The following is a 27,487-nucleotide window of genomic DNA, read 5'->3' on the forward strand; positions in this document are numbered from 1 at the left end:
TTCCATCCGAATTTGATCAAAAATCTGATCGGATGAATGGGATGTCAATTTGAATTTGAATTTAATTGGATGTCTTGGATTTTGGATTTCATCGAATTTGATGAAATTGAAAAAAATTTATATTATCTAATCGCAATGAACGCTAAGGGAAAATAAGTTTTTCATAGACATCACATAAATTTGAAAAAAAGAACATGAGTATCTTAGTCAATGGGAACCAAAATCCCATTAACCAACTTTCTCTCAAAATCCAAAAACCAATAGGTCCTAAATATCTAGGACTCAGTTTGTAAAGAATATAAATACAAATATGTACAGTGAAAATATATATAAAATACAAGGTTTTTGTACTCTAGGTGTTTGTATACAAAATATATACAAAATGCAGAAAACGTATGGTATGGGAGGAGTTTTGACCAATCAAAACCTACCCATAATTTTGATGAATAACACCTGATCGGCTACCACGTTTATGATTTCATTTGACTGATCAGAAGTTTTTCAAATATCACATCTTTTCCATACCATAGTCAAATCCATATATAATACACACACACACACACACACACACACACACACACATATATATATATATATATATTATTTTTTTATTTATAAATATATTTTTTATATTATATTTTTATAAATTTTTTATATTATTTATTTTTTATAAAAACATGTATATATGATGAAAATAATAAAAAAATAATTGTATTTTTTTGTTTTTACTTTATTTAAATTAGTACATTTTATTTTTCTTTTAATAATTTATTAATTTTTAAAGAAAACAAGTCGGATTGGATTACATCCGATGACTTACCGATAGGATTCAAATTTAAATCGAGTCCTATATGATCTAATCGGATCTTTGGATCATATTGAATCTTACATGAACAGTGTTGAATTGAATTCGAATATACCCTGATTCGAATCCAATATGATTCGTTTGTATCCCTACCCCTTGGAGGATATGCATACAACCAAAGGTATTTTTTACTATAAATTTAAGATTTAGGCTTAGGGTTTAAGGATTTAGAATTTAGATTTTAGGGTTTGGTTTAAGCCTTTAAGGTTTGAAGGTTTTGGAATTTAGGCTTGATTTAAGGGTTGATTATAGGATTTAAGGTTTGATGTTAGGGTTTTTAGGGTTTAAGGGTTTAGAGGTTAAATTGGGCCAAGTATTGCCCAGTCCAATTTTACAATTGGGCTTTTTTAAGATTGGGACCGGAGTAAAAAGCAGAATGCTCTCTGGGTCCTAGTTTACTGGTTAACCGGGCGGTTTGCCCATCTAATCCGGAAAAACCGTAATATAACCGGGATCCAAGAAGGCCACCGTTCTCGATTTACACTGTCCGACCGTCCGGTGGCCGGATTTTTCTTGGCTTATTCAGGGAAGGACGAATTCGTCCTCCCATGATTTTTTATTGGTCCAAGTCAATTAATAAGCTAACCAGGATTAAGAAGGGAGATCACTTGGAGCTAACGGTGGCCTCACCGTTAGTTTTTTCCGCAGTACTATCTCAAGAGATTTTCTTCTATAGAATACAAATCTACACGTTCATTGGTTTAATATACTTTAATAGTAACGCCGGGTTTGATTATTTTTTCTCTTGTTTTATTTATTTTCTCGATTTTTTTTTAGTAGTACACTTCATTCAATCCCTGTATTTAAGAATATCGATTGGTTCTTCATCTAACCAGTACTTGTCTTTTCCTAGATCTGCCAAATCTTGGGATTGACTAGTATTGATCTCTTCTCCCCATCAAAAGTTGTTGAGAAAAAGGATACTTGCAGAGTTTGTTTGTGCATTAGCTCCCTCTCAAAGAAAGCAAGGTATAAGCATTTAAATGTAAGAACAGTTACATGAGAATTCTATTTTCAATGTAAGAAAAGTTGCATAAAAATTCTATTTTCAAGTATTTTCTTTATGCACCCATAGATTTTTCATTCATTGTAGTTCTACTAGGACTGACAGGTTCTGCATTTTGATATCATTAGTGATGCCCACTGATATGGTTGGATTAATCCGCAGAAGCATGGGGCAATCACAGTGTAGCTCTTCAAGTTCTGCTAGTTGCAGTCAATCCATGGAATCAAGAGTAAATCACAGGTAGGAAAGCACTGAGCCACACTATTGTAATCAGATTAAATTAAGAAAAAGGACTCATCTTTCCAGACAGGATCATTTTCTATGATCAGCTGCATCTCCAATCTATATTTACAGGAGTAATACCATTTTTATTTCAATATTCTTGTTCCGTTTATAATTCTCCATGTATTCACTATAGAAAAATTGGGGGTGCGGACTACACCAGACAATCTGATTCATATTCTAAAGCATCTGATGATGGAGAAAGCAATTTAATTAGGGAAATTCAGTGATTGTAGAGAACTTTATCTCTACACCAGATAATATGTCTTTCTTGATTTTGATTTCAAGTGTAGAGAATTCCACGGGAGGAAATTCAGTGATTGTAGAGAATTTTATCAACACATTATAGACAATTCAGTTTAGTAGAACAAATGGTTTCCCCTAAAACAGATCACCAGATAAATGATAACCATCAATTAGATGCCGCTCAGCTATATATTATGCTATCCCCCTCATGCACCAAGTCTCAAATTGAATTAAATGTACTACTAAAATATCTAGAAAATAAACGAAACAAGAGGAAAAAAACATCAAACTTAACGTATTAAAATAGATTAAACCAATGGACGTGTAGATGAAGAATCGTTCTGTTTGAACTTTTGAGAGTTGGGAAATCACCAAAAGAGTTGCTTTGGTGTAGGACTTTGCTTGGAAATGGGAATTCATCAAATGAAGTTCTATTCTGTCAGTGGTCGTCCCTTCTTAATCCTAATTGGCTTATTAATTGACTTGACCAATAAAAAATCGTGGGAGGACGAATTCATCCTTCTTGGAATTCGCCAAGAAAAATCCCCGGTGGCCGATCTTGAAAACATTACAAACCCTACTACTCTTATTTGTCGTCCTCCTCTTTCAGACGAGAGACATCTCTCGTGCTTCTATAAAAATGGAGGAGTTTCTGGCAACTCCTAGCAAGAGCAGAGGACGGAAGAGGAGTTTGAATGAAGAAGAAGAAGACAGGCTAAGCAGTTTGCCACAAACGGTCCTTGCTCACATCCTCTCTTTTTTGCCAACCAAGAACTCTGTACACACCATGCTTCTGCGCAGTTTTGGACGTCTCTGGACTACCGTTCCCAACATCGACTTCGACTACATACACTTCAATATAGAAGTCAGTCCCCATGTCTTCAAACTCTGTCCAGTTTCGTTCATTGGTTTCATCAACAACTCATATTTCCGTCAACATTCATCTACTATCAACAAATACTAAGAAAAGACCTGAGTTTGTGCCCGAAAATGAAGGAGTTGGAGGAAAAGTAGATGGTTCTGATTGTCAAGTCAGTCTATGGATTCGTTTCGCGCTAGATAGGAAAGTGAAGGTGATTGATCTGGAATTCCTGGAGAAACCTATCTACAAGTTGCCTTATCGTATTTTTATCACTGATTCGTTGATGGAGCTGAGGCTGACAGGTTGTATTGTTGAAGAGTTACCGGGACCCATTTGCCTAAGATCCCTCAAAAGTTTATATCTAGAGAATATTGAGTTAACTGAAGAGAAAATGACATGTATTTTATTGGGCTGTCCGTTACTCGACGATTTGTCCCTTATATGGTACTCCAATCGAAGTAAGATGAATGTTATTTCCTCGAGTGTTAAAAAGTTAACTGTATGCATTTGTCATGATTCGTTGGGGCTAGGAATCGATTGCCCAAATGTCGTCTCGTTGCATCTATCTAGGCGTACTGAATGCATTGATCTCAAGAGCTCATCGTCCCTGCTCAATGCCACTCTTGACTTGGATTCTCTATATGATTTCAAGAGAAATTACATGGTAGGCTCATTGAGAAGGCTTCTCGTGAATCTTCGCCAGGCTAATGTTTTAACGGTATACCATGAGTTTATCCAGGTACAATTTCCTTCCCTTTTCTAAAATTTCTGTCATGATTTCTTTTCTTTTACGAGAACAAATTAATTAAGATCTTCTTAATCAGTATCAAGTGAAAGTCAGAATTTTCAACTGAATTTTGTCAGTTATGATAATGTTATGCATCCTCATTCTTCTTTGCCTCCTCCTCTCGAGGAGGCTCATGCCTCTTACTTCAGGCTTCCAGGTAGTGGAATGCCTTGCATTATGCTTCCTTGTTTTAAAACACTGATTTCAATATGTAACTGGATATTAAGAAAACTATTGAGACCAAATATAGAGCTAGAAACATGGGGTGGGATACTGGTGAAGTAAGGATTAATTATGGCTGCTCTATTTGTAGATCTATCAAGTAAACTTATTCAAAGTTCATCAAAGGGTTGCGCTTTAAGATAAGAGGTTGGAGTGAGAGTTCATCCTTGTAGGGAAACCCTTGGACGACCAAGCCCTGTTCATGGACAACTTGCATGCTTTCTTTTGAAGTGGCAGCTGACAAAATCACAACAATTCAGCAGTACTATGCAATATTAGAAATGGAGTAGTGTGTACCCATCATTTGATAGAAACAAAGTAGCAATAAGAAATGGAACAGAGTTGGTCTTGAATTCAAGTAGACTTAAATGGTTTGGTTACATACAAAGAAGACCACTTGTAGTTGCAGCACCCATAAGAAAAAGTAATCAGTTACAAATTGAAAGGGGTTAGAAGGACTAAGAGCAAACCAAAAAGGACATGGGTTGAAGTACTAAGAAATGATTTAAGCCCTCATAATGTAACAATGGATATGACATTAAACAGAATAGAATGGTGAAATAGGATTCATGCAGCTGATTCCTTATAGTAGGGATAAGGCTCAGATGATTATGATGAGAATTGATCTTGAATTTCTTGCTAAAGCTTTGAAGCAATCACCCCTCCACTGAAGGCTTTGATATAGTATAGACATATGGACTCATCTGAGAAATTATAAGCCAGATCTTTTTTTCAAGAAACTCAATATTAAACCTAAAGCTCAATTCCTAGCAATGTGGTGTCAGGTATGGAAGTGATCCCCTCTGAGAATTCTTTCCTTTTGTGAACAGCCTCTAGCAAAGTGCATGACAAAGGATGCGCTTGCCTGTGGATAAAACCTGTGATCTATGTTCAGAAAGCTAAGTGTTCTTTGTGAGCTTATTTTCTTAGGGTTTGGGGCATCTAATGGTGTTTGGCTTCTTCAGTTTTAGGGTTCTATATAGCTGCCAAATCAGAAAGGTAAGCAGAAAAAGGAGAAAAACACTTTGGAAGGCTATCTTGCAGTCGTTTGGGCATTCTAGATATGGAGAAACAGCCATATGTTTAATATAATTTCCAGCCTAAAGTGGTGATTCGGAGTGACCTGCATCCTCATCTCACGGGCAGAAATTGGGAAACTCCAGCCTATCTCTCTACAAATTATGGATTTTATTTTATGCAAAGTAACTAATCCTATACGTACTATAATGAATAAGCATGTAAAGAAATTAAGCATTTAAAATATGCTGGATTTAAGTAACAAATATCTTACCTTTTTGTTAGAGCACTGGAACATCCAGGATCCTTGAAACAAAAGAGGATACTGAGGGAGAGGCCTGAAGTATGGGGATCATTGCTGAAAGATGGTATTTTCTCATCCTGTGAAAAAAGAATGAGATAAAGAGAGGAAAATGGGGTTACCATTAGGAGAGATTTGAACTATTTCTCGCTTTTCCCCTTTTAGATGATTAGAATGGTATAATCATATGGAAAGTTAGTGGGTTTTGTTGTATATCTTCAACTTAAACTAGGCGTACAATGTTTATTTTCTTGGAATAAAGAGGTAAGTTACTAAGAAAACTGAGTTGTTTTTAGGAAGAGGGCCATCCAAAACTCTTCGGGGCTTGTTTAATTTTGGAATAGGATAAGGTTTAGCAATAGCATATCTAGATCTTATTGACTGCATTTACCTTGTAGTTATCATACCAAAAAAAGCTTACTTTATTAGTTCTAATAAAGTTCACATTTTATTGTAAAGTGTCTTAAAGTTTCTAATTAGAGGGGCATGTTAAAATTTCATAGATGTACTGGCGAATTCATTTTGAGTTTCCTAAACATTATGGGCTGCTGTTTTGTAGTGTACTTCTGAAAATCCCTTCCCCTCAACTCTTGATCCAAAAATTGCCCCCGGTTCTTCATTTTAACATGACAACTATACAATATGATTCAGAATTTAAAGTTTCCTAAACATTATGACAGTGCTGTTTTTTTAGTGTACTTCTGAAAATCCCTTACCCTCCAACACTAGATTCAAAAAATTGCCCCTCTGGTTCTTAGTCTGAACACGAACATACAACATGATTCAGAATTGAAAGTGAAATGAATGAGGAAAACTAATTTAATGATAAACTTGCACATCATTGGACCAAGTTTTTCAATATTCACTGCATACAGATAACAATTCTCCTAGGGTCCCAAGTGAAAACTTTTGATTAGTCACCTGCCTTCTACCATTCATGTTCCATGTTTACTACTACACTGTCCACTAAAGGTATAAAGCTTAGACAGCTAAAAGTAATGTGACAAACAGTCAAGAAAAGTTTACATGGACACATGCTTTTTTCCTCCAACACGCACAGACATGAAGGTTATGGTTGCTTGATTAGAACGTTTCATGGACCATGTAATTTGATTCAAAGAATTGCTGAAGTTGATGAATTGCAAGATGTACATTGCCAATTTAGAGAAATAAAATAAAATAAAAAACCCTGTTCACAATGTGCACAACACAATATTATTTTTTTTCTTTGCATGATACTTGAGAGATGGTTATACATGATAACATTTTTTTTCTTTGCATTTGGTAATTGCATAGGTGTTGGCAGAAAGTGAATTGGTAAAACTTCCATGTCCATCGTCAAACTGGAAATGTTTAGTACTTAATATGGGGCTTACTAGATCCGAACTCCCAGGAATTGCATGATTGTTGAGAAGCTCCCCTACTCTTGAGACACTTGAATTAAGTTTTGGCCATGAAAATGTGAGTTGATTAAAGTCATAGCATCCATTCTATTTTCCTGCATTAGATTACGTTTTCTTTTTCACCTTATGCCTAATTTCATTACGTTTAATAATAGTTTTTTTTTTTTTTTTTTTTTTGAGTTTTTCCAAGGTCTGTGCATAGGATCTCATTTTGGACCTTATTTTGAAGACTGGAAACGGGAGACGTTTTTCCCTGGTCTAGCATACCATCTTAAGATTATTCATATAATTGGCTTTACGGGGAACTCCTATGAGGTAGAATTGGTGGAGTTCCTGCTTAAGAATGCATTAGTCTTGGAGAAGATTGTATTTTGCAGCCTAAAGGAACATCAGAGTGGTAAAATGTTTTCTGAGATGATTTTGAGTTTTCCAAGAGGCTCTGCAAGTGCAGCAATTGTATTCATTTGACAAATATTATGATTAGTCGTTGTAATGAGATGCATGGTGTATTTAAATTGGTAAATTCCTGCTTCTAGTTATTGCAGGTTTGGTTTTGCATTCCTGGTTATTAAGTGGTAATGTTATATCTACATCTATTCATCATTTTTCAACAAGACTGTTCAGAGCTGAGGTTGCATTTGGTTGCATATGAAATGAAGAGAAGGAAATGATTTGCTTGCAAAATAATATTGTAGAGGAAAATGAAAGAAAAGATGAGCTGAATTGAAGAGGTTAATGGTATATGACCAAGTAACTCAGCAAAGTCAAAAGAGGCCATAATTTATCTTTTCTAGTACAAAAATGAGTTTTAATTCTGAGAGTAATGCTAGGCCGACCACCAAGATCATTCTCTTAATATGAAGCCAGGTAGGGTTGCAAAGGGATTGAATCGAATTAGATAGGTATCCAAATTTGATTCATTTATATTTGAATTTAAAATGGACTGATATCCATCATATACAACATAGTGTGTATGTATTGAAACCGTGTACGGCTCCAACCTTAAGGATGTAGGAAATGGAATCTAAGAGTAACTTCTGCCTTTTTCCCTTAGAAATGACAAGAGTGCTATTTTTTAAAATTTACAAGGAGTGTCATATATAATTATTTATGATTATGTAATTGCCTTTATGATATTCTCTTTACCTTATTATGTAATTGCCTCTATGATATTTGAAAACTATAGGAGTGCCATATATAATTATTTATGATTATGTCAACCTATAAAATAAAATGTCATCTCTCTTCTCTCTATCTAAAATTCTATTTATTCATTCATTCATTTATTATTATTATTATTATTATTATCATCATTATTTTTGTTATTATTATAATCTAAGCATTTATTTATTTAATAAAAGTAAATAAATTATTTATAAATCATTAAAATAAAGGAAATTTGACATTGAGAGAAAGATTTTAGTAGACATTTTATTTATTTATTTAGAAATAATTTACTAACAAATTATTCTCTCCCCTTGAACCCCAATATTTAGGGTTATCAATGGGTCGGATCGGATTTGAGCCCGATATTTATGAGGATGGCCAAAGTGTAAGTGAAATGGGGGGGAGAGTAGGGGACCAAGGCTCCCCTAAGTCCCCTTAATTCCACCCCTGGGGTTGGGATTAAACCTATTTGTAGGTCATGCTAGACTTTGCCTTTATATCAATAAAACATATTTAGGCTCAAGTTTGAGCATGAATGGACCATTAGGCCTAAATCTTGAGCCTGAACTTAATGGGGAAATTGAGAAAAGAAGATTTGTAGTCTTTATTTAACAACAAAATTGATTTATTTATATTAAATTAACTTTAAAAGTGAAAAATGTACTTATTTATTTATTGTTTTATTTTATTAAATTAAATATATTGTTATCCATAAATTTGTATTTATTTAATTTAACATGTGTCCAATATTTTGGATTGTCAATGAATCGAGTTTGGTTCTAGATAACTTGGAGTAGTCATGTCGTAGTAATAAATGAATATTTATTTATTTTACAAAATTCAATAAATTGTTATCCATATATTTTTGTTTATTTAACTTACTAAATTATTTAATTAATTAATAATTTATTTTACTAATAAATATTTCTCTTTCCTCGAGCTTAGGACCATCAATAGGTTAGGTTTGGGTCGGGTAGGGTTAGAGCTAGGAATTTTTTATGAGAGGGCCAAAATCTAAGTGGATTGGGGGTTAGGGGGGAATAAATGTGGATGGCCATTGGGGGGCAACCATTGGGAGGGGAGTGGACGAGGGGGAAGATATAGATGAAGAGTGGGGATTTGCTAGGCCATAGGGGGGGGGGGGGGGGCATGGCTCCTTGGAGTCCCCTTGCTTCTCTACCCTTAGGGTTGGGATTAAACCTATTCACAGGCCATGTTGGGCTTTGCTTTTATGTCAATAGAACATATTTAGGTCCAAGCCTGAGCATGATTGGACCATCGGGTCTAGATCTTGAGCCTGAGCCTGACCCCCAATAAAATTGATTTATTTATATTAAATTGACTTCAAAACTGAAAATTTTATTTATTTATTATTTTATTTTATTAAATATATTATTATCCATAAGTTTCTACTTATTTTAAGTAAATCTTTTTTCTTGAAAACTTTTAATTAAAAAAATTTTCCTTTTGAAAATTCATTTTTTCCTATACAAATCTACCTTTTCACAAGGGGCCCCTCTGCTATTAAATAATTTAAACTAAAATGATCAAAATATCATATATTATTAGAAAACGAAATAATGACTTTGATATTATATTTTATGAACAAATGAGTTGAAAATTGCTTGAATGACACTTGAGCATATGCAATTTAGTATAAACACAATATTCAAACCAACTTACTAGTAGATACAATATAAATCCTAACTATACATGAAAAAATGTATTTAAATCTAATGCAATTGGATTATATTGGATCATAGGGGTGGGTTCATATTTTATCCAATTATAAACAGGTTTAATTCAGATTACCATTAATGGGATAAAATCGAATTTGAATTTGGGCAATCAGATACAATTTGCAGCCCTAAAGCCAGGTGGAACTGGGAGCTGGGGATCTCTTCACCAATTGCTATAATTAGAATTGCAACTTGGGTTGGGTTTGGGTTGGTTCATTGTGACCTGAGTGATTAGGGTTCAAATCTTAGGAACAGCTTTTCTGTATATATAAGGGTAAGGCTGTGTATATCCGTCCCTTCCCAAAAGGCTGCATTAGTGGAAGTCTCGTGCATTGGGTTGCCCTTTTTAGAGTTACAACTTACAACTTGGTGAATAAATTTGGGTTGGGCTTGATTGAGCCTGATTCCAGTCGAGCTCTAGGCTTCGTTTGGGTTGAAAACTTAGAATTGACATAAATTTGGGTTGGGATCTGGAGAAACTGGAGCCCAAATTTTGTGTGACAATCAAACCCAAGCCCGAAAGCCCCAATTAAGCCCATCTACTTGACAATGTAGATGATTAAGCTATGGTCAATACTTATGAGCAAATATGTTTAAATAAACACGCATGCATATTTTATACATATTAGTCTTCTAATTTGAAATGAAACCCAAAGGTAGAAGTACAAAACATGAATAAAAAAATTTTTAATAACAAGGCAAAAACGAAACATTTTTTTTAAAGCCCGAAGGCATATTTCCACTCACCAATTAAATATATTTACCGAAGCCAAGATGGTGGGCGCAGTAGAACAAGTAATTCATCGACGTTTGGTTGAGTGTGAATCGGTTGTGATCCAGGAGAAATGATTTCTCTTGCTCAAGGTTAATGTCAGGATGAAGTACTGACTTTGACTTTGAAAGGGAAGTTTGCTAACCTTTACACTATGTTTGATTTGAAGGAAAGAGTAGGAAAATGAAGGGAAATGCAGAGAAACTTATACAAAATTTGTAAAAGTTTCATTTCCTTTCCTTTTCTTTCTCTACTTTTTCCTTTAAACCAAACATGGCCTTAGTGATAGGTGTTGGTTTCTTGCTGAGCTTTCCATTTCTCGTTTGTTATTTCTTGCTGAGCTTCTAGTAGTTTGCAGGAACGGTGATCCATTTGCCGGTTTTGTGATTGCCTAATCTGGAGCTTGGGATTCCATGGGAGTTAAAGGTCAAAAAAGAAGATTAAAAAAATTATTGAGGCCCAAAACAGTGCCTTAAACTCAATGGCAAGTTACGTTCAATTGAAAAAAAGATGTTGGATAGAAGTGAATACGCGGTCCAAAGTGAATTCCTGAAGGAAAAAAGTAAGAACAGGCTTTGGGATATGGTCCAAAGTCCCAGAATTTTTCAAAAAATTCCCAAGGAAAAAATCCGACACAGTGATGGGATATGGTCGAAGAAATAAGAGAGAACTAGACTGATGAATGGTTCAATGATGACTTGATCGAACCTTGATCTATTTATACATGACTACATAAAGATTCAGTACAAAACAACTGTTTGGATTTGAGTTTGTGTACAACACTCAAGGTTAAGAGATCAGTTTAAGTTACAACAAAACTCTACCGAATAGAGCCTATCAAGATAAGGAAACTATTAGATCATGATAAAGTTCATTGCGTGTAGGGATCATGCGATGGATTTTATCATGAAGTCTATCGTAGGCCTTAGATAATCGGTAGTAGAACTCTATCACACCCCCTCAAGTGAAATGTCCAGCGTGCACATGAACCTTGGATATGAGTTGATGGAACTGAGTGCCATTGACAGGTTTGGTGAAGATATCTGCCGTCTGATCCTGTGAAGAGATAAAATGCACCTCTAGAGACTTATTTAGTACCATGTCTCGAAGAAAGTGATAGTCAACTTCAACGTGTCGAGTTCAAGCACAGAAAACTGGGTTGGATGCAAGATACATTGCTCCAAAATTATAACACCAAATAATTGGATAGTGACGGAGTGGAATACGGAGATCTCTTAGCAGAGATTGTAACCATAGAACTTTTGTGGCAGTGTTCACACAAGATCTGAGTTCAGACTTTGTACTAGAATAGGCCAGAGGACTAGGCCATAGGAATGTGGGTGAACTCCATGCCTAAGAAGTACCACGTTGGACCTAGATCCTTGAAAGAGAATGCGATAGCCAGAGAAGAGATAACCCATGAGATGGTAGCAGAAGTGGACCCGGTTAGGAGAATGTCATCAATATAAATCAACATATAAATGGAGGTAGTGCCTTGCGAAAGACAATTGACGGATCTGATTTAGAAATATGAAAACCCATACCCAAAAGGTGAGGGGACAGCCGAGAGTACCAAGCCTTGGTGCTTGTCGAAGACCATATAGGGCCTTTTGTAGCTTACACACATGTAAAGGAAAGCACGGGTCTTCAAACCCTTTGGTTTGGAAGACGTAGATATCCTCTTGAATGTCTCCATTAAGAAAGGCATTGTCAAAGTTGAGCTAATGGATTGGCCATTTATGGGAAATTTCAATGACAATAATGGTTTGGACGGTTGTTGGTTTGACAACCGGGTTGAATGTATCAGTAAAATCTACTCCTGGAATCTAAGAAAAACCTTGAGCAACAAGTCGAGCCTTGAACCGTTCTACAAACCCGTCAGCACACCTATTCACTTTGTAAGCCCATTTGACGTTCATACCATCTTTATAAGGAATGAGAGACCAGGTGCGGTTTTGTAGGAGATCATTGAATTCCTTAGTCATCACTTCTTGCCACCAAACATTAGTAGAAGCCTTGGAGTAAGAAGTAGGAGTGGCATCATGTAGCTAGGATAGTAGTGCAGTGGGTAATGGATATTTAACTGCAGTATGAGCTCGAGGTGGGAGAGTACCATCCATTGATCAAGAAGTCATATGATGTCGACAAGAGCTAGATGGTGGTGGCACAAGTTGAGTTGTGTTCAACAAATCTGTAATAATTCGAGTGCCAAAAGGAGGTATTGAGGTAGTAGACTGGGTAGTGTTTGAGTTGTCATCAATGGAAATAGCTTAATCAGAAGGAGTGTGATGACCCAGTGGCAGGGGAGATGTATCACTAGTGGCTGGAGCCACTATATGGTGGTCGGATCTGACTATGTTTGATGGTAAGGAGGGAGCAAGAATGTAAACCCCATGTGAAGGAGTAAATGATTGAGATGAGTCAACGGATAGCTCGAGAAAGAGGCTCTCATAAAAAATGACATGGCGGCATATGTATTCTCATCTAGATTCAGGATGCAAGCAATAATAGCCTTTGTGAATGGCACTATACCCTATGAAAATACATTGAAGAGATCTGAAGTCGAACTTATGCTTATTATAAGGACGCAAAAAAGGATAACATGCGCATCCAAAAGTCTTCGGCATGTTGTAATTTGGAGCAGTACTGAATAGCTTCTCAAATAGGTTGGCATGACCAAGAGATGGACTTGGCATACGATTCAACAAGTAGATGACTGTCTCAGCTGCATCATTCCAATAAGTGAAGGGGAGAGATGAGGTTCCTAATAGAGACAGGGTAGATTCAGTGATGTGGCGATGTTTTCTTTCAACTGTCATTTTGCTCATGAGTGTGAGGGCAAGGTCGGTGATGGGTAATGCCATGACTGTCCAAAATGGCAGAAAGTTTCCTATATTCTCCACCATAATCAGATTGGAAACATTTTATTTTGGCATCAAACAACAACTCAACATGACGTTTAAAAGTAAGAAAAAGATCAAATACATCAAACTTATTTTTCATAGGGAAAATCCAAGTAAAATGCCTGAAGTTGTCAAGAAAAATGACAGTATTTAAATCCTTTATTTGAAGTAACTAGGGCTGGTCTCCAAACATCTGAGTACACCAACTCCAAGGGACACTTACTGATTGAAGAACTAGAAGACAAATGCAACCTATGACTCTTACCCATCTGACATGTTGAACAAAGTCTAATAGGTGGTTGATTAGAGTATGGTAAACCGTATTTAGACAAAACTTGCCTCACAACTCGCAAAGCAGGGTGTCCATGTTGTTGATGCCATTCTTGAATAAAAGCTCAAACTCCAACCATTGCTTGGGGAGACTTATTGTTGTTGTGAACACTACCCAGAAAAAGATATAATCCGTCTCTACTGGGTCCTCGCAGAATTGTTCTCTCCATATAGTCCTTCAAGAGAAAGCAATCTCGGTGAAACTCAAAAAATAATTCATTGCCCTTTGTGAATTTTCTAACTTATAGTAAATTTTTTGCATGAGTGAGGAACATGAAACATGTCATTTAGCTTAAAGGTATCATTAGAGGAGGATAAAATAGAAGAACCACTATTTGAAATCTGCAAACCTGAGTCATTACCTACTTTTACTTGATCACTTCCCTTGATAGTCAAAATGCGACTGTAGGTTTTCAATGGATGGCATCATATGGTGAGTAGCGCCAGAGTCTGGATACCATGTCATTTAGCTTAAAGGTACCATTAGAGGAGGATAAAATAGAAGAACCATTATTTGAAATCTGCAAACCTGAGTCATTACCTACTTTTACTTGATCACTTCCCTTGATAGTCAGAATGCGACTGTAGGTTTTCAATGGATGGCATCATATGGTGAGTAGCGCCAGAGTCTGGATACCATGTGGGATCAAAAGAAGATGAAGTACCAGTGTTGTAAGCAGCTGGATCGTATTTGTCATTGTGAAAATTGAGATCATAGCGTCTCCTGCATTTTTGTGCTCCATGACCGGGTTGATTGCATTATTGACATATAATACTGAAATCACCACATCCTCGGCCACCGGAATTATTAGGTTGATTGTCATTGTTGTGTCCATGACCCCTTCCTTGTCCACGGGTGTTGGACTAAGAGGGGTACTGTTGATGTCCTTAGGAAGGAGCTGAATTCTTCTCTTTGACATTGGCAATTTTATTATTTGGAGAGGAGTCATTGGAGGGAGGGGCGTGTTCCTCTAGCCACACTTCATGACATAAAAGAATTTCAAGAACATCATCAATATCGGGTCAGTTGGTGATTGTTGTCACCAGAGATTCAAATTCCAAACCAAGACTGGTAAGAACATAAATAATTAAATCCATAATTAAAATTGGGTCAACTACAACAACAAGATTATCAGCAATTGTCTGAGCTTTATGAACATAACCGGATATACTAAGATTTCCTTTCTTCAAACTTTGGAATTGTTTCCGTAATTGGAAAACCTGGGATTTAGCATGTGTAGAATATGACTTATGTAAAGCATTCCATACCTAGGAGGAGGATTGTAACCCTACAATTCGAGACATTACCCCTTCAGTTAGTGAAGATATTAGACAATTGGGGACGAGTTGGTCAAGTTGGAACCATGATTCATACGTTGGATTGGAGACAAGTTGGCCGTTGATTGGATCTAAAATTTCTTTGGGTGGAGCCATTCACGAGTCATCTACAAGTCCTATGAGTTTATCGGTATGCAGAATAGGTAGGAACTGTGCTTTCTACAATAGGAAGTTTTCACTATTCAGCTTTTCTGACAGAAAGTGAGTGATGTTGAGAAGATGGCCGTCTGAACTAGAATCCACAATAGTGGTGGATTGTTGAACCAAATTCTGTGTTTGGGCATTGGAGTTGGAGAGGGATGGCATGGCTCTAATACCAAGTTAAGGAAATAAGAGAGAACTAGACTAATATGCATGGTTCAATGATGACTTGATCGAACCTTGATCTATTTATAGATGACTGGATAAAGATTGAGTACAATACAACTGTTAGAGTTTGAGTTTGTGTACAATATTCAAGGTTAAGAGATCAGTTTAAGTTACACCAAAACTCTATCAAATAAAGTCCATTAGGATAAGGAAACTGTTAGATCATGATAAAGTTCATCGCATGTAGGGATCATGTGATGGACTTTATCATGAAGTCTATCACATGTCTCAAATAATTAGTAGTAGAACTCTATCAAATATAATGAGAGAAGAAATTCCCAAGGACCAGAGCTAATGGAAATGAAAAGGTTAAACATGGCAAGTTGGACTCAAGCTTTAGAGGAGGTGGTCTCTTTGAAAACTAGTGTAGTGAAGGATCTTTGCAAAACTATTGATGACCGAAGCAAAGAGTCTGAAAAGTTGACTTTACTAAGCCTGCATAGCCCTCGTCTTAGTACAGTCTGCGGGATAAGAGAATTGATTCTCTTGTCTCCTATTCGCAGGATGGTAAGATGGATACTCGGGGAAACTTTGAGTGTAGCCAAGACATGATAAAGGATAAACAAGAGTGTAGCTAAGACAAAGCCATGGCAGAAAGAAGTGTGTACTTGTTCTCATACCACCACGGCAGCTGACAAAGCCGGAACGAGCAAGGTGAGAAGATCCATGGGCTTTGATTTCTAAAGATAAGTGGCTAGGTACCAGATCCACAAAGGAAAAACTATCAGACAACACCCCAATATTACTCATGCCATCAACTTGGATGAACTGAAAGCAAATTTCAAAGTTAACAAACATTGGTCGAGATGTTTGTTTGCTAAAGTTTTGGGAGAGGAGGAACCTCTGGCTGCCATCAATGAAAAAGCCAGGGAATGGAGGGTTGAAAACAAAATAGACATTCGGAAGATAGGTAAAAGTTATTCTTTAATTTCCTTTCCTCTCACGAAGACTATAAGAATGTCATCAAGAAGGGACCTTGGATGATAAATGGAAAGTATCTTGTCTTTGTCCCATGGTGACCTGGGTTTAACCCTTTGATAGAGAAGTTAGAAATGGTTGATTTGTGGGTTAGTCTTCCGGGGTTGCCTCTTGAGTGCTGGAATAGAGATGACCTTGAAGTTATCTTGAAGGAGGTGGGTCCAGTTGTGAAACTGGATTGTGATATTGAGAAAATGAAAAGAACCATATACCCAAGGGTATGCGTTAAAGTAGATCTTACGTCCCCCTTCATTCTCAAGATATCAGTCACACAAGGAGGAATTCAAAGCCACATCAAAGTATTCTACAAAAATATTTTTGACCTCTGCATCAATTGTGAGGCCACAAATATTTTGAGTGTACCTAGTTTAGAAGGAATAGATCAGACGAAGGTTGGACTGTGGTCCAAAATAAAAGGAAGCCTAGTTCCACCAAATCAAAGCATGACGTTAGAAAGTAGAGTGATAGAACAACAGACAGAAAGAAGGATCGAAAGTGGTTCACGATGAAAGACCAGTGGGCTCAAGCAAAAATCCTTAGAGTGGAACAGGCAAGGGAGGCATCAAAAACAAGATTCATAAACGCTAGCCATGCAACAATTGAACCTGTTCAAAACAACATAGTTTAGACAAAATGGATTCAGAAATCAACCGTGTCAAATTCAAGCGCCAGCGATCTGACAGATTTGATTATGGATAATTTCAAAAACAAAAAGCACTAACTTGGTTTGTTCTCAGGATCTTGAAGGGGGCCGAAAGAATAATGGTGACCTTGTTAATATAGCTAACGAAGAAGATGAGGAAAACACTGATGACAAGATCGACAATGATGAGGAGATGACAAATGGGTGGTTCAACCAAAACCAAGAGGAAGGAGAAGCCCTGTTAGACAATCAGTTAGCAGATGGCATGATGAATAGTAAGGGGTTAGACGAGGAAATTGCTAAGATTGAAAAGGACAACATGGGTCCTGATGATAACTTGGGTGGCCATGCAAATACTTAGTTGGAATGTCAGGGGGTAGGAAGGACTACCCTCCAACGTCAAATTTCAGAGCTTAGTGGGTATCATAAGTTAGGGATGTGTTTTCTTATGGAAACTCGAGTTCAGCCTAAAAGAACAAAAAATATAGTTAAACCCTTATGTTATGGATTCTGTGGGGTTGTTAGGAGGTCTATGGGTTTTATGGAATAGTGATGTTTGTAACCTTCCAATTTTAATGTCTAACGAAAGATCAGTCCATGTTTGCATCAATCAGAACAATTATAATGTTGATTGGTTTTGTACATTTATTTATGCTCCCCTTAAACAAAAAATCGTGTGGAACTGGGTCAAGGAAATTGCATATAATACAAATGGGCCCTGGCTCCTAATAGGAAACTTTAATAATTACCTTTCTAGAGAGGGTATAAAAGGCAGAAGGGAGGTCATAAACAGCTAAACAAGGGATTTCAACGAGTTCATTTCAGATTGTAGTGTCTCGACTCTTGAAATGAAGGGAAATAGGTTTACTTGGAGGAATAAAAGTACTTGGGAAGAGCTGGACTAGGAAATTGTAAATGTAGAGTGGAGGGAGATTATTTCCAATTCTATTCTTAAGAATCTCCCCTTTTTGGTAGAGGAGGCAATTTTTCACCCAACCCGCTGAATCCGCCCAATCAACCCAGAATCTAATCCGCCCAACCCGCCTATTCACTTGGTGGGTTGTGTGATCAACCCATCACCCAATCTACCTATTTAAATGGGTTGGGTTGGGTTGGGTTGTGGATAACCGTTGGGTTAACCATTACAAAAATAAGTATTAATTCCTTAACTTTTTTTATTTTCTTCATTTGAATTAAATAATTTATAATTAATACATTAATTTTTTTATTAATTGTTGACTAAATTTAGTTTTGTCTTGAATCAACACACTTCACCTAACATAAATCCAAATCAATTTCACCCAAGTCCGGATCAGGTCAACGCACCAGATCCAACATATACCGATTCGGGTCAGCTTGAAATTGAAATAGACCTCAAACGGGATGGCTCAGAATCGCTTGCTTTACCTGGTTTAGGTCGTCTGGTCCAACCATTATTCACACAACCCGGCCCGACCCGACACAAGTTGATTCGAGTCGACCCAAATCCAAAGTAGGTCGAACAGGTGAAGTCCATACCCTAAACCACCCCACTTGCTTTGCCCGGTTCGGATCATTGGTTCAGCGCGTATCCATACAACCCAAACCGAATCCGGTACGGGTCAACAATGCTAGCTGACCTAGATCCTTTGGAGCCTTTGACTTGGGACCGACCCAAATCCGGCTCGATCCGGTCCGATCAAAGTGAACTAGTCCAGCTGGGTTTGGCCCAACCAAACTGAACCAGCCTGATCTGGTGTGGTTTCGACCGGTCCAAACCGGTTCAATTGGGACCTGGTCTGACCAGACTGGTCTAGATCGAAATGGTTCAACTACTCTTGATGTGATTAGTTCAAAGACAATCCAATTAGATAGTTCAAGTTGATCTGACTGGTTTGAACCTAAGTGGTTCGTCAAACCCAAAGCCCGAACATAGTTAAATGGCTTTGCTTCTTGTGTAAATATGAATTCCATACTGCCTAATTTGATTTGAATTCGAACTGTTTACACCCCTTGGAGGAGCATTTAGGGGTTGGACTTTTGATATAGCTTGAGATTTGGTGTTTTTGGTTCTCAAAGTAAAGTGGAAATTGTAGGAGTGGCAATGGGACAGGCACCTACTCCGCATAATTGAGGAATTCCTGAATTTTCTTTGGTTCAAGGCAACCACTTAAAAAACACCAAATTCATAAGTATTTTAGAAATATGATTATAAGAATTTGGGGTATTTTAAAAATTTAATTATGGGAATTTAGTGGTATTTTAGAAATGGGATTATGGAATCCTAGAGGTGTTAGGAATTTGCAAAAAAATTGGTGTATTTTATAAATTAATATATATTAAATCTTGGGATATTAGTAGGGGCAGGTTTGAGAAATCATATAGAAACCTGTCCCGGGCCTATCACCACTTCGGGGCAAAAATATTTTCTCTATCCCCGCCCCATCCCCATCTAAGATCGAAAATAGTATTTTCAAACTGGGACCAAATTGGATATGGCCGGATTAACAAAGAAAATTTGGCTGTAAGTCAAATTATTAAATTTAAAATATGAATCTAACAAATTCATACAATTAATACATGAACAAATGAGCAAAGAAAAACTCGCAAAGGCCATCAGAATGAAGATGGATGGATGGCCTGCTTTTATTGTGTACATACATACATAACGAATTTAAATTAATTAATTGCTAGGAAATAAACGAGTAGTTTAAGCATAACTGCACATGCCGTATGCACAGGAGCTCCCTTTGTTGCATTTGTTGTTGCATTGGCCACAATTCTTCTTGTCAAACAAAGGGTTAACGCATTCGCCCTCGCAACATATCTCTGGGTGTCTGCACTTTCTCCCACACATTCCACAGTTGAGCCTGTCTGTAAGCACATTAACACACTTCTTCTTGCAGCAATCAGGTCCTGCACTTCCCTTGGCACGACAAACTCTAGGAAACTTGTTACAAGTCATCACAGCCGTTTTAGCATTTACTTGTGCGAGGAATCGACTTGTCCCTCGGAGGGAAGATGGTTGCCCAAAATCAGACAATGGGAAGTCTTCATCAGAATTACTATCATCTTCATCAACCTCCAGTACTGCTACTTCTTCATCAGTAGTTGGTGTTGCAGCAAGAGTAAAAGCTAAAGCAGCCATAGCAATTGCTAAAATGAGGAAGATCTTTAATGACCTCATTGTGGGAGAGAGAGAGAGAGAGAGAGAGAGAGAGAGAGATTTGAAAGCAGTTATGTTTTTGGATGGGGGATAAGGAGAGGGTGGTGGGTATTTATAGAGAGAGAGCAAAATAAGTATGCTAGAGAGGGAATGCATGGGACTACATGCAGTAATTCAAGTGGGGTGGTCTAATTCAACGGCTACCTCGTCCAAGTAAACGAAAGTTAGGCTTCCAAAAAATTCCTAAAACGTCAAATGGTAGGCAGGCAAAGCGAGGAGACTTCATCGTTTTGGACTTGAGAAAATGAAAGGCAGTCGAAACCCCAAATTCCGACGAGTCTGAATTAACAGCCACAAACGCTGATAGCTTGGCAACAGTGTTGGCTTAGAGCATTGCTCACAGAAGATATCGTACCGTTATTCTGGTATTAGCTCATGATTCATGAACAATAACAATGTTCACTGTAGAGGTTCTTACCACGTGGCAAAATTTCTTGTTCATGGGATGATGATTGATGATAGCTAGCTAGGCTAGCTTTACGTAGTATATATATGCAATAGCTAGAAGAAACCGGGCGTTACCGATGCACCATTCCTTGCTTTTGTCTTCTATTTCGGATTACTCACATAACACGTTTACGTCTCTTACCATGCTTCTTTCATGAAATTCCAGGCTTAATAAAGTTGACCAGATGGAAGTGGAAAGACACCAATATTTGGAGATGAAATGTGAAGGTTGTTATCATCCAATCTGTGGTATTAATTAATGGGCGCAGGAGCTGAGTTACTCCTTGTTGAACTATATCTATGTCATCTACACAACAAAATTCAGTTGACCTTTTTTATGCCTGGGACTAGGAGAATGTTGACCCACACAGTGCAGCTACCAATTTAGATGAATACGACATGCAATAATAGTATAGTTATCTCATGACTATATATATACACCCTCACTGACTTTCTTTGTAGGAATTAATGCTGAATGCAATGATGCCGCTCTATTCAGTTCTATTTTTGAACCAAATTTCCAAAAATCAACCCCTCATTTCACTCGTATTGAACTGCTGATGGATGAGGGTGAATCCAACTGTTGGTGCGCCATGAGCAATAAAATTAATTAAGAAGGTAAATTATGTGGTTAAGGTTATTTTTGTCAATAAAAAATAAAAATTGCACACGTGGACCACTTTTGTCATGGTCACAGAAGTTGACTTGAAGAAAGTATATGGCCCCTACATGTTTAAATCTAGGTAAGACTTGGGATTAAGCACACATCTCGTATGTTAACACATGGCAGATACAAATTAGGTACATCATTTGTATATGGGTTTGCATAAGAGGGTCTAATAGCTCGTAGCCACTCTTACGTTCATCACGTTGCATAAACCCCATTTGATAATTTCTTCTCTCCATTGTGTTTTATTATTAGTTTGATTTGCATCTTCATGTGTCTTACCGGTAAGTTTTTTGAAGCAAACAAGGAGATGTCCTCTGCTCATGCAAACCTCTTCCACAAGGCCATGCCCCAGAAGTAGTTGAAGGAGATGGAGGCTCGGCCAAAACACTTTAATTATGTTTTAGGTAATAAATCCAGTTTAATTAATTAAATGCTGAAATGCAACATGTTGCGAATAATAGATTTTGATGAAGGGCGATTTAGCACGATCTAGCGAGAAGGGGACATGTGGATGTGATCAGATCAGGGGATGACAGCTCAGTTAAGCAAGTCTAGTTTACAATATTCGGAGCTTGGGTATTCAGTCACCTCGGTGTAGAGACACCTTGGTATCTAATCCAATTTGAAACTACATAATCGAAGTACCATCTCGGAGCTAATGACCCGAATCACTATGTAACCGGCTCCAAAGGCCTCTCCAAAGGATCCTTAGTTTCTCGAGATCACGATGAGCCAACAGATCCCAAGTTTCTCGAGATCACGATGGAAAGTTGCCCCGGCTCCACCGGAGTCGAAAGTGAAACGATAAGTATTATCTATACACCGGAACGAACCTTCTCTCCACACCCCGGAGATCTCGGAGCTCTTTCGTAAAGCTCATGACTACTTCACTATATAAAGGCATGAAACCTCAAGGCAAAGGTATGCGTGATTACTTTACTCACTAGTTCCTAAATTCTCAAGCTTTTAGCTCGCATAGCAGAGTTATTGACTTAAGCATCAGAGCGACCTCACTGGGCTAGCTACTCAGGTTCTCTAATCCATTGTCTTGCAGATAGATCCAATTCACTGCTCGATTAGAAACCAGATCACCCTCCAGATAGAAATAGTCAGATCGTACAATAACAGATTTCATCTAAAAAATACATGAACTTATTGTAAATGATTTTCTTTTTAAAGCTAGAAATGGTACTATTTAACAAAAAAAAGTAATGAATAATGTAACTTGAATCGGCACTTTTTAGATCTTATATAAATTTTGTCTATTTTTGGTAAATTTATTGATCGCATATGGAAACATTGTTGTTACCTATAAGTTTTCCTCCGGGTTATTATTAAGTTGTTATATATAATTAATTTCTTATGGTTCGGATCAATAATACTTGGGAAAATCTAGTTTGATTACTATCACAACCATAATTCTGAAATAGTTCCCACAAAGTGTGCACGAAACACAAGAATGGATGAAAGAAAGGTTTCTCTCACGTTGTCACATCAAATGATAAATGATGGGAGTTATAGGCAATGGTCGAGGGACCATTCTCATTGAAGAGTGACTTCAATAAAGGAGTCCTATAGTAGAAGTAGTAACACTATGGTACTTGGTAGTGTCTCCCATGTTATTACACCAAATGATAGAAGTTATATAACGAGAGACTACAATTGAAGAGTGATTTCAACCACAATAGTGGTAGTAGTGCTTCTGTACTTGAGTAAGAGAGGGTAATTTATTCATTGGAGCATTAGAAAATGAGATTATCACCAACTGCAGTGCAAGAATTAGTAATCATGACTGAGAGAGTATGAAGAGTTAAGGGTGGCAAATGGGAGGGTTGGGTAAGGGTTGAATTTCAGACCATTCATCTTGATCCATTAATTTATTATGACCCATCATCAATGCTTGGTAAAGGGTTATAATCCACTTTAACATTGACCCATCTTGATCCACTTGACCCATTCATATTGACCCTTACCCACTCTCACCCATATTGTCCACTTATTCTCACTTATAAATACAAAAAGTGGGTCAGGTCGACTTGTATACCCGAAAACAACAATGCCAAGAAAATTCTCTATCAATGATACCATGTGGTAGAAGCAGGTCGGGTCAACCTGTATACCCGAAAACAACAATGCCAATAAAATAATCTCTATCAAGGATACCATGTGGTAGAAACGTGTCACATTCACATTTATACCCAAAAACAACATTTTGAGAGAATGATCTCTGTCAAGGATGCCATGTAGTAGAAACGGGTCGGTTTGACCTGTATACCCGAAAATGCAAAAAAATATCAAAAAACTTTGCAGAATATGCAAAAAAAAAGGCAGTAATATTGCGGAAAATTAAAAAATCAGAAAATTACAAAAAAAATGCAGAAAATACCAAAACTTGCAAAACTTTCGTAGAAAAATTCGGAAAAAATGCAGAAAGTATCAGAAAATTGTAGAACAGCATGAAAACACTAGAAAATGTAGAAATTAATCAGAAAAAATTGCAGAAATTTCACAAAAAATACAGAAATAACAGAAAATTGCAAACATTATGCAGAAAATACTAGAAAGTGCAAAAAAATGTAGAAAAATAACAAAAAATTGCAAAATTTATGTAGACAAATCACAATTACCAAAAAATTACAAAAATAGCAGAAAATGCAGAAAATACTAAAACAATTGCAGAAAATAAATACAATATAGCAGAAAATAACAGAAAAGTGTAGAAAATAGAAAAAGTTGTAGAAAATACCAGAAAGTTATAGAAATTGCAGAAAATACCAAAAAATTACAGTAATTGTAGAAAACAGCACAAGATTGTAGAAAATTACATAAATTACAGAAAACAACAAAAAATTATAGAAAATTGCAGAAAAATATCAGAAAATACCAAATAGTTGCAAAAATGCAGAAAATACCAGAAAATTGCAGAAAAATAGCATAAATTTGCAAAAAATACAAAAAAAAAAACAAAAAATTGTAAAAAAACTGCATAACTTTTGTAGAAAAAATCAGAAAAATGCATAGTATAATGTTTTAAGAACCTTCCAATAGTATCAAAATTTAGCATGGTAAAGATGGATAGATCATAATTGATAAAATAAGGTGGTGTTTGATAGCACTTTTCAAGCATTTGAATATGAAAGCGTTGCTTTTAATACGCGACCTTTGTTTGGTATTAAATCTGAAAGGTTTTTTTGGATTTGAAATTTTAAGACTCGGGCCATCACTTAACGCTCTCAGACGTGTTTTAGACATGGCCTAAAGTAAAAAAATCCCCTACTCCATTCAACACCTCTCTTTCTCTCTCTCGTCTTCATACCATCGCCACTAGCCCGATGCAACTCTTAACAGCGATGGTTCTCTCTCTCTCTCTCTCTCTCCCCCTGTCTTCCCATCACCGCTGTTGTGGCAGTTCTCTCTATCTCAATCTCTATCTCTGTTTGTCTCTGTCTCTGTGTCTCTCTCTCTCTCTCTCTATCTCTCCCTCTCTCTCCCCTTGTCTTCTCACCACCTGTAGTGGTAGTTCTCTCTCTCTCTCCCCTTGTCTTCCCGCCACCGCCGTTGTGGCGGTTCTCTCTGTCTCTGTCTCTTTCTCTCTTTCTCTCCCTCTCTCTCTCTCTCTCTCCCCCTATCTTCCCTCCACTGCCACCGCCATTGCAAGTTGTAGTCGCAGTTCCATGAGTAACAATAATAATAATTATTATTATTAGTTATAAATTATTTTTAATAATTATTAACTATTTTAATATTTTTATTGAACATTAATTTTTTTATTAATTTTACTTGTGTTATTTATTATTTATTAATTATTAACTAGTAATTTTTAATTATTTCATTAATTTTTAAAAATTATTTTAGTTTTTATTTGTGTAAATTATTAATTATTTTAATATTTTTATAGTCATTAATGATTTTTTTTAATATTAATCATTTTATTTATTAATTAGTAATTTTTAATTTTTAATTTACTATTTTTATTTGTATTGTTTCAATATTATTTTGAGGTTGAAAATTATTTTTTATGAGATAATGCAAATTGAACTCAACATTTCCAAATAGTATGTTGTAGGGGTAAAATAGTAAAATTAGTGAATTTCAAATGGTAAAGGTTTGATACAATACAAACTTATGGATTCAAAGCCTTTAAAAAGAAGAAAAACACCTATGCTTCTTTTCAGATTTTAGACAAAAAGTAACATTTTAACTTTTCAGATATGAAATTTCAGATTTATCAAATGCCACCTAAGTAAGCAAAGAGATAAGTAATGTTTGAAAAAACAATTGATCTGGGTCCGGATGGGATTGTTTGACTCATCGGGTTTGGATTGTCCAGTCCGACTAGTATTTGCACAGCCCGACCGAATCCGGACCAGTCTAATTTACTTCTCTTGACCCACTTCGGGTCAGCCAGTTCGGTCCCAAACCCATGTATAAACCTAATATGGGCCAGTCCAAATCAATCCACCATTGACTGAAATCGGTCTGGTCCAACAAGATTGATCCAGATCTAAACAGTTCAACCACCTTTGATGTGCTTACCTCTAAGACAATCCAATTAGATAATTCAAGTTGGTTTGACCGGTTTATACCTAAGTGGTTCGGTCAAACCCGAAATCCGAACGTAATCAAATGGCTTCGCCGCTTGTGTAAAAATAACATGCATGTAATGTGATTTGAACCTTCACCACTTATGTAAATAGCAACTACTATTACGACCAAGCTATGACCAATTTATTTGTTTAAAGAGAGTTAAGTACATAAATATAAGATTAATGGGTTTGGACGAATTGGATTGGGTTAAAGCGGATTTGGATTGAACCCAACCTATTTAATTTTATAATACTGGGTCATTAATGGGTTGGCCGGTTAGATGGATTGGATTGAATCTCAACCCAAACCAAACCCAACCCAACCTGCCCAATTGCCATCTCTAGCAGAGCCGCTATCACTAAATTGCCATCATGCAGATTTCAATTCATGGTGTTCAAGGAACTGTTTTCAAATACTGACTTGATTAACCCGTGCACCTTGCATCTAATAGCATCCAAGAGTGTAGGCTTACAAGCAAATCCTTTGCTTACCTTAGAAAACATGTCAATTAATTAAACCTTATTTTAGTTTTCAAACTTAATATAGTTTTGCCAGGTCTCCTCCCAAAGAACTTAATATACCATAGAAAACTTAATATGGTTATCAAACATGCCTCAAACTCGATAGGTAGAAGTCTGTATCCACACATCTCATGCATGGAGGATATCCTAAAGTGTTAGGTCTGATCCAATTCTGGGTAGATCTGAACTTCACTGATAGATAAATGTGCAGAATCAGTTATGAACTATTGGGTCTGTAATTATGACTCTCAAGTCTGACCTAGATATAATTGACAATCATACTTTTTAACCACATGTAATTTGACAATAAACCTGCTTATTTGCTAAATTAACATCTTGGAGATCATAGTATGGCAATATTACAAATATATCAAGAAAAAAAATAGGTACTAGACAAGACCCTATGTCCACTTATATGTGTATAATGCATGAAAAAAAATCCATGTAGCTATACAAAAGAAGCCCTTGTGTTTGCTGGGTAAAAGCCTAGCTCAAGGAATTAGTCCTCATCATTCTTTTACAAGACATCTAATAATGATGTAAAATTTTTTCATCATCATCAATGCCTTATCCCAATTATATAGGGTCAGTTATATGAATCCTACTTTGCCAATTTCTTCTATTAAAAATCATATTCACTGTTAATGTATTATTAGTGCTTAAACCATTTCAGATCAAAGTAAGTTATATCATCATACTTTGAAGCTTAATGGGGAATGGAGAATGAAAATGCATATAGAAGAATGAGATGACACAGTAAAGGGAGTAAACCATAGGTTGTCATCTACTTTGCATATTTTTATTCATTATTGCTCATAAAAGACAAT

The 27,487-nt window shown here is 36.5% G+C and overlaps 2 protein-coding genes and 1 long non-coding RNA gene across 3 annotated transcripts; 2 read left to right on the forward strand and 1 right to left on the reverse strand.

The window, feature by feature from the left end:
* Positions 1–1,695: 1,695 nt before the first annotated feature.
* Positions 1,696–2,585, forward strand: LOC148852532 (uncharacterized). Its single transcript, XR_016099598.1, has 3 exons — positions 1,696–1,834; positions 2,034–2,111; positions 2,290–2,585. It is a non-coding gene; the product is annotated as an uncharacterized LOC148852532 (long non-coding RNA).
* Positions 2,586–2,897: 312 nt separating this feature from the next.
* On the forward strand, positions 2,898–7,514 carry LOC148852533 (F-box/FBD/LRR-repeat protein At2g04230-like). Its single transcript, XM_088946577.1, is given in 4 exon segments — positions 2,898–3,283; positions 3,285–4,000; positions 6,885–7,049; positions 7,182–7,514. Coding segments are annotated over 3 exon segments (1,068 nt in total). The 5' UTR covers positions 2,898–3,039; the 3' UTR covers positions 6,993–7,049; positions 7,182–7,514.
* Positions 7,515–19,919: 12,405 nt separating this feature from the next.
* LOC148852534 (uncharacterized) lies at positions 19,920–20,396 on the reverse strand. Its single transcript, XM_088942819.1, has one exon. It carries the CDS (start codon positions 20,394–20,396, stop codon positions 19,920–19,922), a length of 477 nt encoding a protein of 158 aa, XP_088798945.1.
* Positions 20,397–27,487: the final 7,091 nt, after the last annotated feature.

Source organism: Nelumbo lutea, chromosome 5 (assembly GCF_056320005.1).
Source record: "Nelumbo lutea isolate HS-2025 chromosome 5, American lotus-T2T, whole genome shotgun sequence".
Taxonomy (NCBI): Eukaryota; Viridiplantae; Streptophyta; class Magnoliopsida; order Proteales; family Nelumbonaceae; genus Nelumbo; species Nelumbo lutea.

Bases quoted from the DNA above. Each gene is read 5' to 3' on its own strand.
- LOC148852534 (XM_088942819.1), bottom strand. From the start codon at position 20,396: ATGAGGTCATTAAAGATCTTCCTCATTTTAGCAATTGCTATGGCTGCT.